This window comes from Zootermopsis nevadensis, unplaced genomic scaffold, assembly GCF_977971745.1.
Source record: "Zootermopsis nevadensis isolate Lab colony 2312 unplaced genomic scaffold, Znev_1.0 Znev_ptg000037l, whole genome shotgun sequence".
NCBI lineage: Eukaryota > Metazoa > Arthropoda > Insecta > Blattodea > Termopsidae > Zootermopsis > Zootermopsis nevadensis.
Window position 1 is genome coordinate 5,519,948 of NW_028259169.1, and position 15,423 is coordinate 5,535,370.

The 15,423-nt window shown below is 38.8% G+C and overlaps 1 protein-coding gene across 1 annotated transcript; it reads right to left on the minus strand.

Moving 5' to 3' along the window:
* Positions 1-12,399: 12,399 nt before the first annotated feature.
* On the minus strand, positions 12,400-15,166 carry LOC147871862 (uncharacterized). The gene is made up of 2 exons (XM_087359911.1): positions 12,483-15,166; positions 12,400-12,406 (listed from the first exon to the last, which is right to left on the minus strand). Exons 1-2 carry the CDS (start codon positions 15,164-15,166, stop codon positions 12,400-12,402), a joined length of 2,691 nt encoding a protein of 896 aa, XP_087216037.1.
* Positions 15,167-15,423: the final 257 nt, after the last annotated feature.

Here is a 15,423-nt window from a genome sequence, read left to right on the forward strand (position 1 = left end):
AGTTTATTCGAAAGTCAATTTTTAAAAGGCAAATATCTCCCGATCTGTAGGAATCTGAGAGACAAACCTTATGTCACTTTGAGGGAACGCATATGTCAACTTCATGTCAGAGTCTCGTCAATGTATGTCCAAGGGTTTGGGCGATAGAGACATTTTAATTTTTCGAGATTATTTGAAAGTCAATTTTTAAAAGGCAAATATCTCCCGATCTGTGGGCATCTGAGAGACAAACCTTATGTCACTTTGAGGGAACGCATATGTCAACTTCATGTCAGAGTCTCGTCAATGTATGTCCAAGGGTTTGGAGTATAGAGACATTTTAATTTTTCGAGATTATTCGAAAGTGAATTATTAAAAGGCAAATATCTCCCGATCTGTAGGAATCTGAGAGACAAAACTAATGTCACTTTAAGGGAACACATATGTCAACTTCCTGTCAGAGTCACGTCAATGTATGTCCAAGGGTTTGGAGGATAGAGACATTTAAATTTTTAGAGATTATTCGAAAGTAAATTATTAAAATGCAAATATCTCCCGAGCTGTAGGAATTTGAGAGACAAAACTTATGCCACTTTGAGGGAACATATAAGTCAACATCCTGTCAGAGTCACGTCAATGTATGTCCAAGGGTTTGGAGGATAGAGACATTTAATTTTTAGAGATTATTCGAAAGTCAATTTTTAAAAGGCAAATATCTCCCGATCTGTAGGATTCTGAGAGACAAAACGTATGTCACTTTGATGGAACGTAAATGTAAATGTCCTGTCAGAGTCACGTCAATGTATTTCCAAGGGTTTGGAGGATAGAGACATTTTAATTTTACGAGATTATTCGAAAGTCAATTTTTAAAAGGCAAATATCTCCCGATCTGTAAGAACCTGAGAGACAAAACTTATGTCACTTTGAGGGAACGTATATGTCAACTTCATGTCGGAGTCTCGTCAATGTTTGTCCAAGGGTTTGGGCGATAGAGACATTTTAATTTTTCGAGATTATTTGAAAGTCAATTCTTAAAAGGCAAATATGTCCCGATCTGTATTCATCTGAGAGACAAACCTTATGTCACTTTGAGGGAACGCATATGTCAACTTCGTGTCAGAGTCTCGTCAATGTATGTACAAGGGTTTGGGCGATAGAGACATTTTAATTTTACGAGATTATTCGAAAGTCAATTTTTAAAAGGCAAATATCTCCCGATCTGTAGGCATCTGAGAGACAAACCTTATGTCACTTTGAGGGAACGCATATGTCAACGTCCTGTCAGAATCACGTCTATGTATGTCCAAGGGTTTGGAGGATAGAGACATTTATATTCTTAGAGATTATTCGAAAGTCAATTTTTAAAAGGCAAATATCTCCCGATCTGTAGGAATCTGAGAGACAAAACTTATGTCACTTTGAGGCAACGTATATGTAAACGTCCTGTCAGAATCACGTCTATGTATGTCCAAGGGTTTGGAGGATAGAGACATTTATATTCTTAGAGATTATTCGAAAGTCAATTTTTAAAGGCAAATATCTCCCGATCTGTAGGGATCTGAGAGACAAAACTTATGACACTTAGAGGGAACGTATATGTCAACTTCATGTCAGAATCTCGTCAATGTATGTCCAAGGGTTTGGACGATAGGGACATTTTAATTTTTCGAGATTATTCGAAAGTCAATTTTTAAAAGGCAAATATCTCCCGATCTGTAGGAATCTGAGAGACAAAACTTATGTGACTTTGAGGGAACGTATATGTCAACTTCCTCTCATAGTCACGTCAATGTATGTCGAAGGGTTTGGAGGATAGAGACATTTAAATTTTTAGAGATTATTCGAAAGTCAATTTTTAAAGGCAAATATCTTTCGATCTATAGGAATCTGAGAGACAAAACTTATGTCACTTTGAGGGAACGCATATGTCAACTTCATGTCAGAGTCTCGTCAATGTATGTCCAAGGGTTTGGGCGATAGAGACATTTTAATCTTTCGAGATTATTTGAAAGTCAATTTTTAAAAGGCAAATATCTCCCGATCTGTATTCATCTGAGAGACAAACCTTATGTCGCTTTGAGGGAACGCATATGTCAACTTCATGTCAGAGTCTCGTCAATGTATGTCCAAGGGTTTGGGCGATAGAGACATTTTAATCTTTCGAGATTATTTGAAAGTCAATTTTTAAAAGGCAAATATCTAACGATCTGTATTCATCTGAGAGACAAACCTTATGTCGCTTTGAGGGAACGCATATGTCAACTTCATGTCAGAGTCTCGTCAATGTATGTCCAAGGGTTTGGATTATAGAGACATTTTAATTTTTCGAGATTATTCGAAAGTGAATTATTAAAAGGCAAATATCTCCTGATCTGTAGGAATCTGAGATACAAAGCTAATGTCACTTTGAGGTAAAATATATGTCAACTTCCTGTCTGAGTCACGTCAATGTATGTCCAAGGGTTTGGAGGATAGAGACATTTTCATTTTACGAGATTATTCGAAAGTCAATTTTTAGAAGGCAAATATCTCCCGATCTGTATTAACCTGAGAGACAAATCTTATGTCACTTTGAGGGAACGTATATGTCAACTTCATGTCAGAGTCTCGTCAATGTATGTCCAAGGGTTTGGACGATAGAGACATTTAAATTTTTCGAGATTATTTAAAGTCAATTATTAAAAGCCAAATATGTCCCGATCTGTAGGCATCTGCGAGACATACCTTATGTCACCTTGAGGGAACGCATATGTCAACTTCATGTCAGAGTCTCGTCAATGTATGTCCAAGGGTTTGGGCGATAGAGACATTTTAATTTTTCGAGATTACTTGAAAGTCAATTATTAAAAGGCAAATATCTCCCGATCTGTAGGCATCTGAGAGACAAACCTTATGTCACTTTGAGGGAACGCATATGTCAACTTCATGTCAGAATCACGTCAATGTATGTCCAAGGGTTTGGAGAATAGAGACATTTAAATTTTTAGAGATTATTCGAAAGTCAATTTTTAAAAGGCAAATATCTCCCGATCTGTAGGCATCTGAGAGACAAACCTTATGTCACTTTGAGGGAACGCATATGTCAACTTCCTGTCAGAGTCACGTCAATGTATGTCCAAGGGTTTGGAGGATAGAGACATTTAATTTTTCTAGTGTATTCGAAAGTCAATTTTTAAAGGCAAATATCTCCCGATCTGTAGGAATCTGAGAAGCAAAACTTATGTCACCTTGAGGGAACGTATATGTAAATGTCCTGTCAGAGTCACGTCAATGTATGTCCAAGGGTTTGGAGGATAGAGACATTTTAATTTTACGAGATTATTCTAAAGTCAATTTTTAAAAGGCAAATATCACCCGATCTGTAGGAATCTGAGAGACGAAACTTATGCCACTTTGAGGGAACGTATATGTCAACTACATGTCAGAGTCTCGTCAATGTATGTCCAAACGTTTGGAGGATAGAGACATTTGAATTTTTCGAGATTATTCGAAAGTAAATATTTAAAGGCAAATATCTCCCGATCTGTAGGCATCTGAGAGACAAAAAGTATGTCACTTTGAGGGAACGAATATATCAACTTCATGTCAGAGTCTCGTCAATATATGTCCAAGGGTTTGGAGGATAGAGACATTTTAATTTTTCGTGATTATTCGTAAGTCAATTTTTGAAAAGGCAAATATCTCCCGATCTGTAGGAACCTGAGAGACAAAACGTAAGTCACTTTGAGGGAACGTATATGTCAACTTCATGTCACAGTCACGTCAATGTATGTCCAAGGGTTTGGAGGATAGAGACATTTAAATTTTTAGAGATTATTCGAAAGTCAATTCTTAAAAGGCAAATATCTCCCGATCTGTAGGAATGTGAGAGACAAAACTTATGTCACATTGAGGGAACGTATATGTAAACTTCCAGTCAGAGTCACGTCAATGTATGTCCAACGGTTTGGAGGATAGAGACATTTTAATTTTTCGAGATTATTCGAAAGTCACGTTGTGAAAAGGCAAATATCTCTCGATCTGTAGGAATCTGAGAGACAAAACTTATGTCACTTTGAGGGAACGCATACGTCATCGTCATGTCAGAGTCACGTCAATGTATGCCCAAGGGTTTGCAGGATACAGACATTTTAATTTTTCTGGGTTATTCGAAAGTCAATTATTCAGAGGCATATATCTCTCGATATGTAGGAATCTGAGAGACACAACTCATGTCACTATGAGGACATTTACATATCAACTTCATGTCAGAGTCACGACAATGTACGAAAAAGGGTTTGAAGGATAGACACATTTTAATTTTTCGAGATTATTCGAAAGTCAATTTTTAAAAGGCAAATATCTCCCGATCTGTGGGCATCTGAGAGACAAACATTATGTCACTTTGAGGGAACGCATATGTCAACTTCATGTCAGAGTCTCGTAAATGTATGTCCAAGGGTTTGGAGGATAGAGACATTTAAATTTTTCGATATTATTCGAAAGTCAATTTTTGTAAAGGCAAATATCTCCCGATCTGTATTAATATGAGAGACAAATCTTATGTCACTTTGAGGGAACGTATATGTCAACTTCCTGTCAGAGTCACGTCAATGTATGTCCAAGGGTTTAGAGGATAGAGACATTTAAATTTTTAGAGATTATTCGAAAGTCAATTTTTAAAAGGCAAATATCTCCCGATCTGTAGGAATCTGAGACACAAAACTTATGTCACTTAGAGGGAACGTATATGTCAACTTCATGTCAGAATGTCGTCAATGTATGTCCAAGTGTTTGGACGATAGAGACATTATAATTTTTCGAGATTATTCGAAAGTCAATTTTTAAAAGGCAAATATCTCCCGATCTGTAGGCATCTGAGAGACAAACCTTATGTCACTTTGAGGGAACGCATATGTCAACTTCATGTCAGAGTCTCGTCAATGTATGTCCAAGGATTTGGACGATAGAGACATTTAAATTTTTCGAGATTATTTAAAAGTCAATTATTAAAAGGCAAATATCTCCCGATCTGTAGGCATCTGAGAGACAAACCTTATGTCACTTTGAGGGAATGCATATGTCAACTTCATGTCAGAGTCTCGTCAATGTATGTCCAAGGCTTTGGGCGATAAACACATTTTAATTTTTCGAGATTATTCGAAAGTGAATTATTAAAAGGCAAATATCTCCCGATCTGTATTAATCTGAGAGACAAAACGTATGTCACTTTGAGATAAGGAAAATATCAACTTCATGTCAGAGTCTCGTCAATATATGTGCAAGGGTTTGGAGGATAGAGACATTTTAATTTTTCGTGATTATTCGAAAGTCAATTTTTGAAAAGGCAAATATCTCCCGATCTGTAGGAATCTGAGAGACAAAACTTATGTCACTTTGAGGGAACGTATATGTCAACTTCATGTCACAGTCACGTCAATGTATGTCCAAGGGTTTGGAGGATAGAGACTTTTAAAATTTTAGAGATTATTCGAAAGTCAATTCTTAAAAGGCAAATATCTCCCGATCTGTAGGAATCTGAGAGACAAAACTTATGTCACTTTGTGGGAACGTATATGTCAACTTCATGTCAGAATCTCGTCAAGGTATGTCCGAGGGTTTGGAGGATAGAAACATTTATATTTTTAGAGTTATTCGAAAGTCAATTTTTAAAAGGCAAATATCTCCCGATCTGTAGGGATCTGAGAGACAAAACTTATGACACTTAGAGGGAACGTATATGTCAACTTCATGTCAGAATCTCGTCAATGTATGTCCAAGGGTTTGGACGATAGAGACATTTTAATTTTTCGAGATTATTGGAAAGTCAATTTTTAAAAAGCAAATATCTCCCGATCTGTATTAATCTGAGAGACAAAACTTATGTCACTTTGAGGGAACGTATATGTCAACTTCCTGTCATAGTCACGTCCATGTATGTCGAAGGGTTTGGAGGATAGAGACATTTAAATTTTTAGAGATTATTCGAAAGTCAATTTTTAAAGGCAAATATCTCTCGATCTATAGGAATCTGAGAGACAAAACTTATGTCACTTTGAGGGAACATATATATCAACTTTCTGTCAGAGTCACGTCAATGTATGTACAAGGGTTTGGAGGATAGAGACATTTAAATGTTTAGAGATTATTCGAAAGTCAATTTTTAAAAGGCAAATATCTCCCGATCTGTAGGAATCTGAGAGACAAAACTTATGTCACTTAGAGGGAACGTATATGTCAACTTCATGTCAGAATCTCGTCAATGTATGTCCAAGGGTTTGGACGATAGAGACATTATAATTTTTCGAGATTATTCGAAAGTCAATTTTTAAAAGGCAAATATCTCCCGATCTGTAGGCATCTGAGAGACAAACCTTATGTCACTTTGAGGGAACGCATATGTCAACTTCATGTCAGAATCTCGTCAATGTATGTCCAAGGGTTTGGACGATAGAGACATTATAATTTTTCGAGATTATTCGAAAGTCAATTTTTAAAAGGCAAATATCTCCCGATCTGTAGGCATCTGAGAGACAAAAAGTATGTCACTTTGAGGGAACGAATATATCAACTTCATGTCAGAGTCTCGTCAATATATGTCCAAGGGTTTGGAGGATAGAGACATTTTAATTTTTCGTGATTATTCGTAAGTCAATTTTTGAAAAGGCAAATATCTCCCGATCTGTAGGAACCTGAGAGACAAAACGTAAGTCACTTTGAGAGAACGTATATGTCAACTTCATGTCACAGTCACGTCAATGTATGTCCAAGGGTTTGGAGGATAGAGACATTTAAATTTTTAGATATTATTCGAAAGTCAATTTTTAAAAGGCAAATATCTCCCGATCTGTAGGAATGTGAGAGACAAAACTTATGTCACATTGAGGGAACGTATATGTAAACTTCCAGTCAGAGTCACGTCAATGTATGTCCAACGGTTTGGAGGATAGAGACATTTTAATTTTTCGAGAATATTCGAAAGTCAAGTTGTGAAAAGGCAAATATCTCCCGATCTGTAGGAATCTGAGAGACAAAACTTATGTCACTTTGAGGGAACGCATACGTCATCGTCATGTCAGAGTCACGTCAATGTATGCCCAAGGGTTTGCAGGATACAGACATTTTAATTTTTCAGGGTTATTCGAAAGTCAATTATTCAGAGGCATATATCTCTCGATATGTAGGAATCTGAGAGACACAACTCATGTCACTATGAGGACATTTACATATCAACTTCATGTCAGAGTCACGACAATGTACGAAAAAGGGTTTGAAGGATAGACACATTTTAATTTTTCGAGATTATTCGAAAGTCAATTTTTAAAAGGCAAATATCTCCCGATCTGTGGGCATCTGAGAGACAAACATTATGTCACTTTGAGGGAACGCATATGTCAACTTGATGTCAGAGTCTCGTAAATGTATGTCCAAGGGTTTGGAGGATAGAGACATTTTAACTTTTCGATATTATTCGAAAGTCAATTTTTAAAAGGCGTATATCTCCCGATCTGTAGGCATCTGAGAGACAAAACTTATGTCACTTCTGGGAACATATATGTCAACTTTCTGTCAGAGTCACGTCAATGTATGTACAAGGGTTTGGAGGATAGAGACATTTAAATGTTTAGAGTTTATTCGAAAGTCAATTTTTAAAAGGCAAATATCTCCCGATCTGTAGGAATCTGAGAGACAAACCTTATGTCACTTTGAGGGAACGCATATGTCAACTTCATGTCAGAGTCTCGTCAATGTATGTCCAAGGGTTTGGGCGATAGAGACATTTTAATTTTTCGAGATTATTTGAAAGTCAATTTTTAAAAGGCAAATATCTCCCGATCTGTAGGCATCTGAGAGACAAACCTTATGTCACTTTGAGGGAACGCATATGTCAACTTCATGTCAGAGTCTCGTCAATGTATGTCCAAGGGTTTGGAGTATAGAGACATTTTAATTTTTCGAGATTATTCGAAAGTGAATTATTAAAAGGCAAATATCTCCCGATCTGTAGGAATCTGAGAGACAAAACTAATGTCACTTTAAGGGAACACATATGTCAACTTCCTGTCAGAGTCACGTCAATGTATGTCCAAGGGTTTGGAGGATAGAGACATTTAAATTTTTAGAGATTATTCGAAAGTAAATTATTAAAATGCAAATATCTCCCGAGCTGTAGGAATTTGAGAGACAAAACTTATGCCACTTTGAGGGAACATATAAGTCAACATCCTGTCAGAGTCACGTCAATGTATGTCCAAGGGTTTGGAGGATAGAGACATTTAATTTTTAGAGATTATTCGAAAGTCAATTTTTAAAAGGCAAATATCTCCCGATCTGTAGGATTCTGAGAGACAAAACGTATGTCACTTTGATGGAACGTAAATGTAAATGTCCTGTCAGAGTCACGTCAATGTATTTCCAAGGGTTTGGAGGATAGAGACATTTTAATTTTACGAGATTATTCGAAAGTCAATTTTTAAAAGGCAAATATCTCCCGATCTGTAGGAACCTGAGAGACAAAACTTATGTCACTTTGAGGGAACGTATATGTCAACTTCATGTCGGAGTCTCGTCAATGTTTGTCCAAGGGTTTGGGCGATAGAGACATTTTAATTTTTCGAGATTATTTGAAAGTCAATTCTTAAAAGGCAAATATGTCCCGATCTGTATTCATCTGAGAGACAAACCTTATGTCACTTTGAGGGAACGCATATGTCAACTTCGTGTCAGAGTCTCGTCAATGTATGTACAAGGGTTTGGGCGATAGAGACATTTTAATTTTACGAGATTATTCGAAAGTCAATTTTTAAAAGGCAAATATCTCCCGATCTGTAGGCATCTGAGAGACAAACCTTATGTCACTTTGAGGGAACGCATATGTCAACTTCATGTCAGAGTCTCGCCAATGTATGTCCAAGGGTTTGGAGGATAGAGACATTTTAATTTTTCGAGATTATTCGAAAGTCAATTTTTAAAAGGCAAATATCTCCCGATCTGTAAGAATCTGAGAGACAAAACTTATGCCACTTTGAGGGAACGTATATGTCAACTACATGTCAGAATCTCGTCAATGTATGTCCAAACGTTTGGAGGATAGAGACATTTGAATTTTTCGAGATTATTCGAAAGTCAATTTTTAAAGGCAAATATCTCCCGATCTGTAGGCATCTGAGAGACAAAACGTATGTCACTTTGAGGGAACAAAAATATCAAATTCATGTCAGAGTCTCGTCAATATATGTCCAAGGGTTTGGAGGATAGAGACATTTTAATTTTTCGAGATTATTCGAAAGTCAATTTTTGAAAAGGCAAATATCTCCCGATCTGTAGGAATCTGAGAGACAAAACTTATGTCACTTTGAGGGAACGTATATGTCAACTTCATGTCACAGTCATGTCAATGTATGTCCAAGTGTTTGGAGGATAGAGACATTTAAATTTTTAGAGATTATTCGAAAGTCAATTCTTAAAAGGCAAATATCTCCCGATCTGTAGGAATGTGAGAGACAAAACTTATGTCACATTGAGGGAAGGTATATGTAAACTTCCAGTCAGAGTCACGTCAATGTATGTCCAACGGTTTAGAGGATAGAGACATTTTAATTTTTCGAGATTATTCGAAAGTCAAGTTTTCAAAAGGCAAATATCTCCCGATCTGTAGGAATCTGAGAGACAAAACTTATGTCACTTTGAGGGAACGCATACGTCATCGTCATGTCAGAGTCACGTCAATGTATGCCCAAGGGTTTGCAGGATACAGACATTTTAATTTTTCAGGGTTATTCGAAAGTCAATTATTCAGAGGCATATATCTCTCGATATGTAGGAATCTGAGAGACACAACTCATGTCACTATGAGGACATTTACATATCAACTTCATGTCAAAGTCACGACAATGTACGAAAAAGGGTTTGAAGGATAGAGACATCTTAATTTTTCGAGATTATTCGAAAGTCAATTTTTGAAAAGGCAAATATCTCCCGATCCTTAGGAATCTGAGAGACAAACCTTATGTCACATTGAGGGAACGTATATGTCAACTTCATGTCATAGTCACGTCAATTTATGTGCATGGGTTTGTAGGATAGAGACATCTTAATTTTTCGAGATTATTCGAAAGTCAATTTTTCAAAAGGCAAATATCTCCCGATCTGTAGGAATCTGAGAGACAAAACTTATGACACTTTGTGGGAACGCATGTGTCAACTTCATGTCAGAATCTCGTCAATGTATGTTCAAGGGTTTGGACGATAGAGACATTTAAATTTTTAGAGATTATTCGAAAAACAATTTTTAAAAGGCAAATATCTCCCGATCTGTAGGAATCTGAGAGACAAAACTTATGTCACTTTGAGGGAACGTATATGTAAACGCCCTGTCAGAGTCACGTCAATGTATGTCCAAGGGTTTGGAGGATAGAGATATTTATATTTTTAGAGATTATTCGAAAGTCAATTTTTAAAAGGCAAATATCTCCCGATCTGTAGGGATCTGAGAGACAAAACGCATGACACTTAGAGGGAACGTATATGTCAACTTCATGTCAGAATCTCGTCAATGTATGTCCAAGGGTTTGGACGATAGAGACATTTCAATTTTTCGAGATTATTCCAAAGTCAATTATTAAAAGGCAAATATCTCCCGATCTGTAGGAATCTGAGAGACAAAACTTATTTCACTTTGAGGGAACGTATATGTCAACTTCATGTCACAGTCACGTTAATGTATGTCCAAGGGTTTGGAGGATAGAGACATTTAAATTTTAAGAGATTATTCGAAAGTCAATTATTAAAAGGCAAATATCTCCCGATCTGTAGGAATGTGAGAGACAAAACTTATGTCACTTTGAGGGAACGTATGTGTAAACGTCCTGTCAGAGCCACGTCAATGTATGTCCAAGGGTTTGGACGATAGAGACATTTTAATTTTTCGAGATTATTCGAAAGTCAATATTTAAAAGGCAATATCTCCCGATCTGTAGGCATCTCTGAGACAAAACTTATGTTACTTTGAGGGAACGGATATGTCAACTTCATGTCAGAGTCTCGTCAATGTATGTGCAAGGGTTTGGACGATAGAGACATTTTAATTTTTCGAGATTATTTGAAAGTCAATTTTTAAAAGGCAAATATCTACCGATCTGTACGCATCTGAGAGACAAACCTTATGTCACTTTGAGGAAACGCATATGTCAACTTCATGTCAGAGTCTCGTCAATGTATGTCTAAGGGTTTGGAGGATAGAGACATTTTAATTTTTCGAGATTATTCGAAAATGAATTATTAAAAGGCAAATATCTCCCGATCTGTAGGAATCTGAGAGACAAAACTAATGTCACTTTGAGGGAACATATATGTCAACTTTCTGTCAGAGTCACGTCAATGTATTTCCAAGGGTTTGGAGGATAGAAACATTTAAATATTTAGAGATTATTCGAAAGTCAATTTTTTAAAAGGCAAATATCTCCCGATCTGTAGGAATCTGACAGACAAACCTTATGTCACTTTGAGGGAACGTATATGTAAATGTCCTGTCAGAGTCACGTCAATGTATGTCCAAGGGTTTGGAGGATAGAGACATTTTAATTTTACGAGATTATTCGAAAGTCAATTTTTAAAAGACAAATATCTCCCGATCTGTAGGAATCTGAGAGACAAAACTTATATAATATATATAATATAATATAATATATTTGGTTTAGACTATATACAGAGATCTGTGGCCGCCTAACACCAGGTTTTCACGGCCACAGTCCTTACATACGTAGCACTATTAGCACTACTGCTTACTACAACTATTCACTAATGCTACTCTACATGACTATTCCTTAATCCCTAATACTATTTACATAACTCTTTCTTATTGTTCTCGTGCCTTCTATCTCAGTGGCAGTTCTAAATTCCTAATTTTGACCTGTCTTTTACATCTTACTTTGTACAGAAATTTCCCTACATCCCTGACCTCCGTGTCATTCGTAGTGCTTAAAATTTTCTTGAAGGCCAACTCTTCGCCAACGGTGAACCACTTGTTCCTCAGGAGCTGTTCCCTCCACCTCCCGGTTTCCGTACACTTTAATAGTATGTGAATCTCGCTTTCTGTCGCCCCACATAAAGGGCATATTTTCCCATCCATGCCCCCCCTCATCCCTCTCAGCTTCCAAATACCCGCTCTGAACCATGCCCATCCCTCTCTCTCCACCCTCGTACAGCAACCAATGTAGCCCTGTCTACCCCACCCTGATTTCATCTCCCCGTACAACGCCAGAGATCTCTTTTCTCTAATTTTAGCAAAAACGTTCTGTCTTTCTATGGCGTTGCACCTTTCCTTTAAAATTTCCCACGTCCTGCCCACACTTCTTCCTTGCGGATCCTGCCAAATATACCCCAACCCTAATTTATCTAATTCCTCTTTTACCCCCTTAGCCCATCCCCCAATTTTCAAGTTCAGTACCTGCCAGTCGTAGCATCTCCTTACTAAATCATCCCTGTCCATTTGCAAAATCCTTAACCAAAATTTTGTGACCAACCCTAAAACCTTGCTCCTCCTGCTGTCTCTCCCCAGTTCCACTTCGGCTACCCCATTTGCTCCGACCCTTGGTATCCCTAGGACCTTCTTACAAAATCTCCCGTGGATTACATCAACTTCTTTCCATCCCTCCTCTAATCCCCATATTTCCGCCCCATACATCATTCTCGATTCACATACCATCTCGTATACATTTTCTAAAATATTTATCCTCATATGTGGCATTCTGGCTAAGCACTTATCTATCGCCACTAAGGCCTGCTTCCCTTTCGCCACTACTTTAGCCTTTTGTTTAGCCCACCCTCCTGTGCTTTCCAGGGTCACACCCAGGTAGCATATTTCCTTCACTGTTTCTATTATTTTGCCATTCATAAACCACCTCTCATCCTTTCTCAATTTCCCTCCCCTCTTGCATACCAACACTTTCGTCTTCTCCAAGTTGCATTTCAAGTTCCATTCCTTGCAGTACTTCGCCACTTGGTTGATTCCCTTCTGCAAGCCGTTCACCGTAAACGACCCAAATGCTAAATCATCCGCAAACAACAACCCCGGAATTGATTCATCCCCTATCACAGGCGCGTGTATGTTTCCTTCCTGGATATAGTCGATAACATCATCAATAAAAATGTTAAACAAATAGGGGCTCAGACTGCACCCTTGCCTAACACCTCTACTTTGTTCAACCAGGTCCGTCACTTCGTTTTCTCCACACTTCACACAAAATTTGGTTCCCTCATACATTCTCTTGATACATTCAACCATTCCTCCACTCACTCCCTTCCGTCTCATTTTAAACCATAAGGCCTTCCTATCAATCGCGTCAAAGGCTTTTTCCAGGTCCACCAAACACCAGTATATACGGCCTCTTTTAACGCTTAGATACCTGCCAATTGCGGTTTTGATAATAAAGATATTATCTGTGGTTCTTTTCCCTTTTACGAATCCCGCTTGGTACCTTGACAGGATCTTATTACCTACTAGCCAGTCTCTCAGCCTACCAGCCAAGGCGCTAGAAAATATCTTGCTTATCACCGTCAGAAGCGAAATGCCTCTGTAACTATTAGGCTCATTCTTCTTACCCTTCCCTTTGTAAATTGGACTGATAACTGCAACTCCCCACTCTGCTGGGAAATCTTTCCCCTTCTTAATTTTATTAAACAAAGTTGTTAAAGTTTCAGTTCCTCCTTCCACGGTGCAAAACATTTTCCACATCTCGACTGGTATCCCATCGACGCCAGTGGCTTTCCCATTTTTCATTTTTGATATACTTTGCCTAATTTCTTCTGCCGTAAAGTCCCTATCCAGTTCCTCTATGTATTGGGAGCCCAGCAATTGCGTTGGGTAAACCAATCGCCCTTCAGCTGCCCTAGCGAACAGATCATGGAAGTGGTTCACCCACGCAGTTGGATTTACCTCATTCCTAAAAACTTTTTTCGCCACTATGTCCCTTATGGACTCCCATACTTTCTTTATCTCTTTATGCCTTACCAAATCGTTTATTCTTTCAGACTCCTTCTCTTGCCAAACCCGCTTCTTTTCCTTCATTATCTCCTCGTACATTTTTCTAGCTTCCCAATACCTTGCTCTACTCGCTTCGTCGTTTCTCGCCTTAAACTCTCTCAAGGCCCATCTGGCTAGTCGTTTGTTTTCCCTGCACTCCTCGTCGAACCAATGACTTCCCCCTCTATGCTTAACCCCTGTCCACCCCATTTTGATCCCCGCTCTCTTCACCATGGAGTACAACATATCTACCATCTTATTAACCTCCCCCTCCTGAGCCATGACCTGTATTTCATGCATGCATAAAACACTCCTATTATCCCTCAAAGCCTCCATGAAGTAATCTTTCCAGCTTTCCTTCCATTTGTATCTAACTATCTTTCGCTTCGGCCCTGCGACCTCTGTGTCCTTAACTACCTCTCCCTCTTCTTCGCTCCTAATTATTATGGTTAACGGCATATGACTACTAAGAATTTCCGTCCCTACTCTGAAATCCACCACTTCCCCCACCAACCCCTCCGACAACAGAGCATAGTCTATGACACTCTTCCCCAGCTGGCTGACATAAGTAAACTCCCCCTCCGTGTCCTCGCCGTATTTTCCATTCAGCATTTCTAGAAGGTTCCTTTCACAGAAATCGACGAGCTTCCTTCCTTCCTCATTACACATTCGGTCTTTACTCGATCTACCGCAAAACAGATCTTCATAGCCCTTGTCCACCTCATTAAAGCAGCCCCACGTGTGTGGCAGGTTTATCTGCTTTGTCCCCACCCGACTGTTCATGTCCCCCACTATTAAAAATTCCGTCTCCACGAACCGGTCCCTCAACATCTTCAAGTCCTCCTCCAACTCGGTTGTAAAATTGGGATTAAACCACCTTGAGCTTTGGGGCGCATTATACACAAAGCCCATACATATCTGGACCTGCACGCCATTGTGCCCTCTCACTCCTACCCATATTACCTCCTTCATGCCCGTCCTTATCTCAATCACCTTTCTGCTCATTCCCTCCCTTGTATAGATTACTAGTCCCCCCGGATTCCTACCGAATCTTGCGATTCTTCTTCTTTCTTTCCAAAAGCTGACAAACCCTTTAATTTCAAAAACCTCGCTTCCCGCCCAGCTCTCCGCAATCCCCACAATATCATGGCCACTCAGAAAATCTAAGAAATCCTTTGTGCCCATTTTACACTTAAGCCCCTCTACATTCCAGAATCCTACCCTTAACAAACCTGCCACACTAACGCGGGCCTATGTTGAGCCACTTCTAACCCTCGCTCCTCCACCTCCTCCTCCTCCCTCCCTGCCGGACACGTCACTCGGCTTCGTGAGCCAGCTCCTCAGGTTGTATTGCCTGCAGACCCTCTCACTCCGTGGTTCCGTTGTCAAGCCGTTGTCCTCCGCGCGGTCAGCTGGCCTCGCCCGCCTCGCAGAGGCTGCAC

Bases quoted from the DNA above. Each gene is read 5' to 3' on its own strand.
- LOC147871862 (XM_087359911.1), bottom strand. From the start codon at position 15,166: ATGGGCACAAAGGATTTCTTAGATTTTCTGAGTGGCCATGATATTGTG.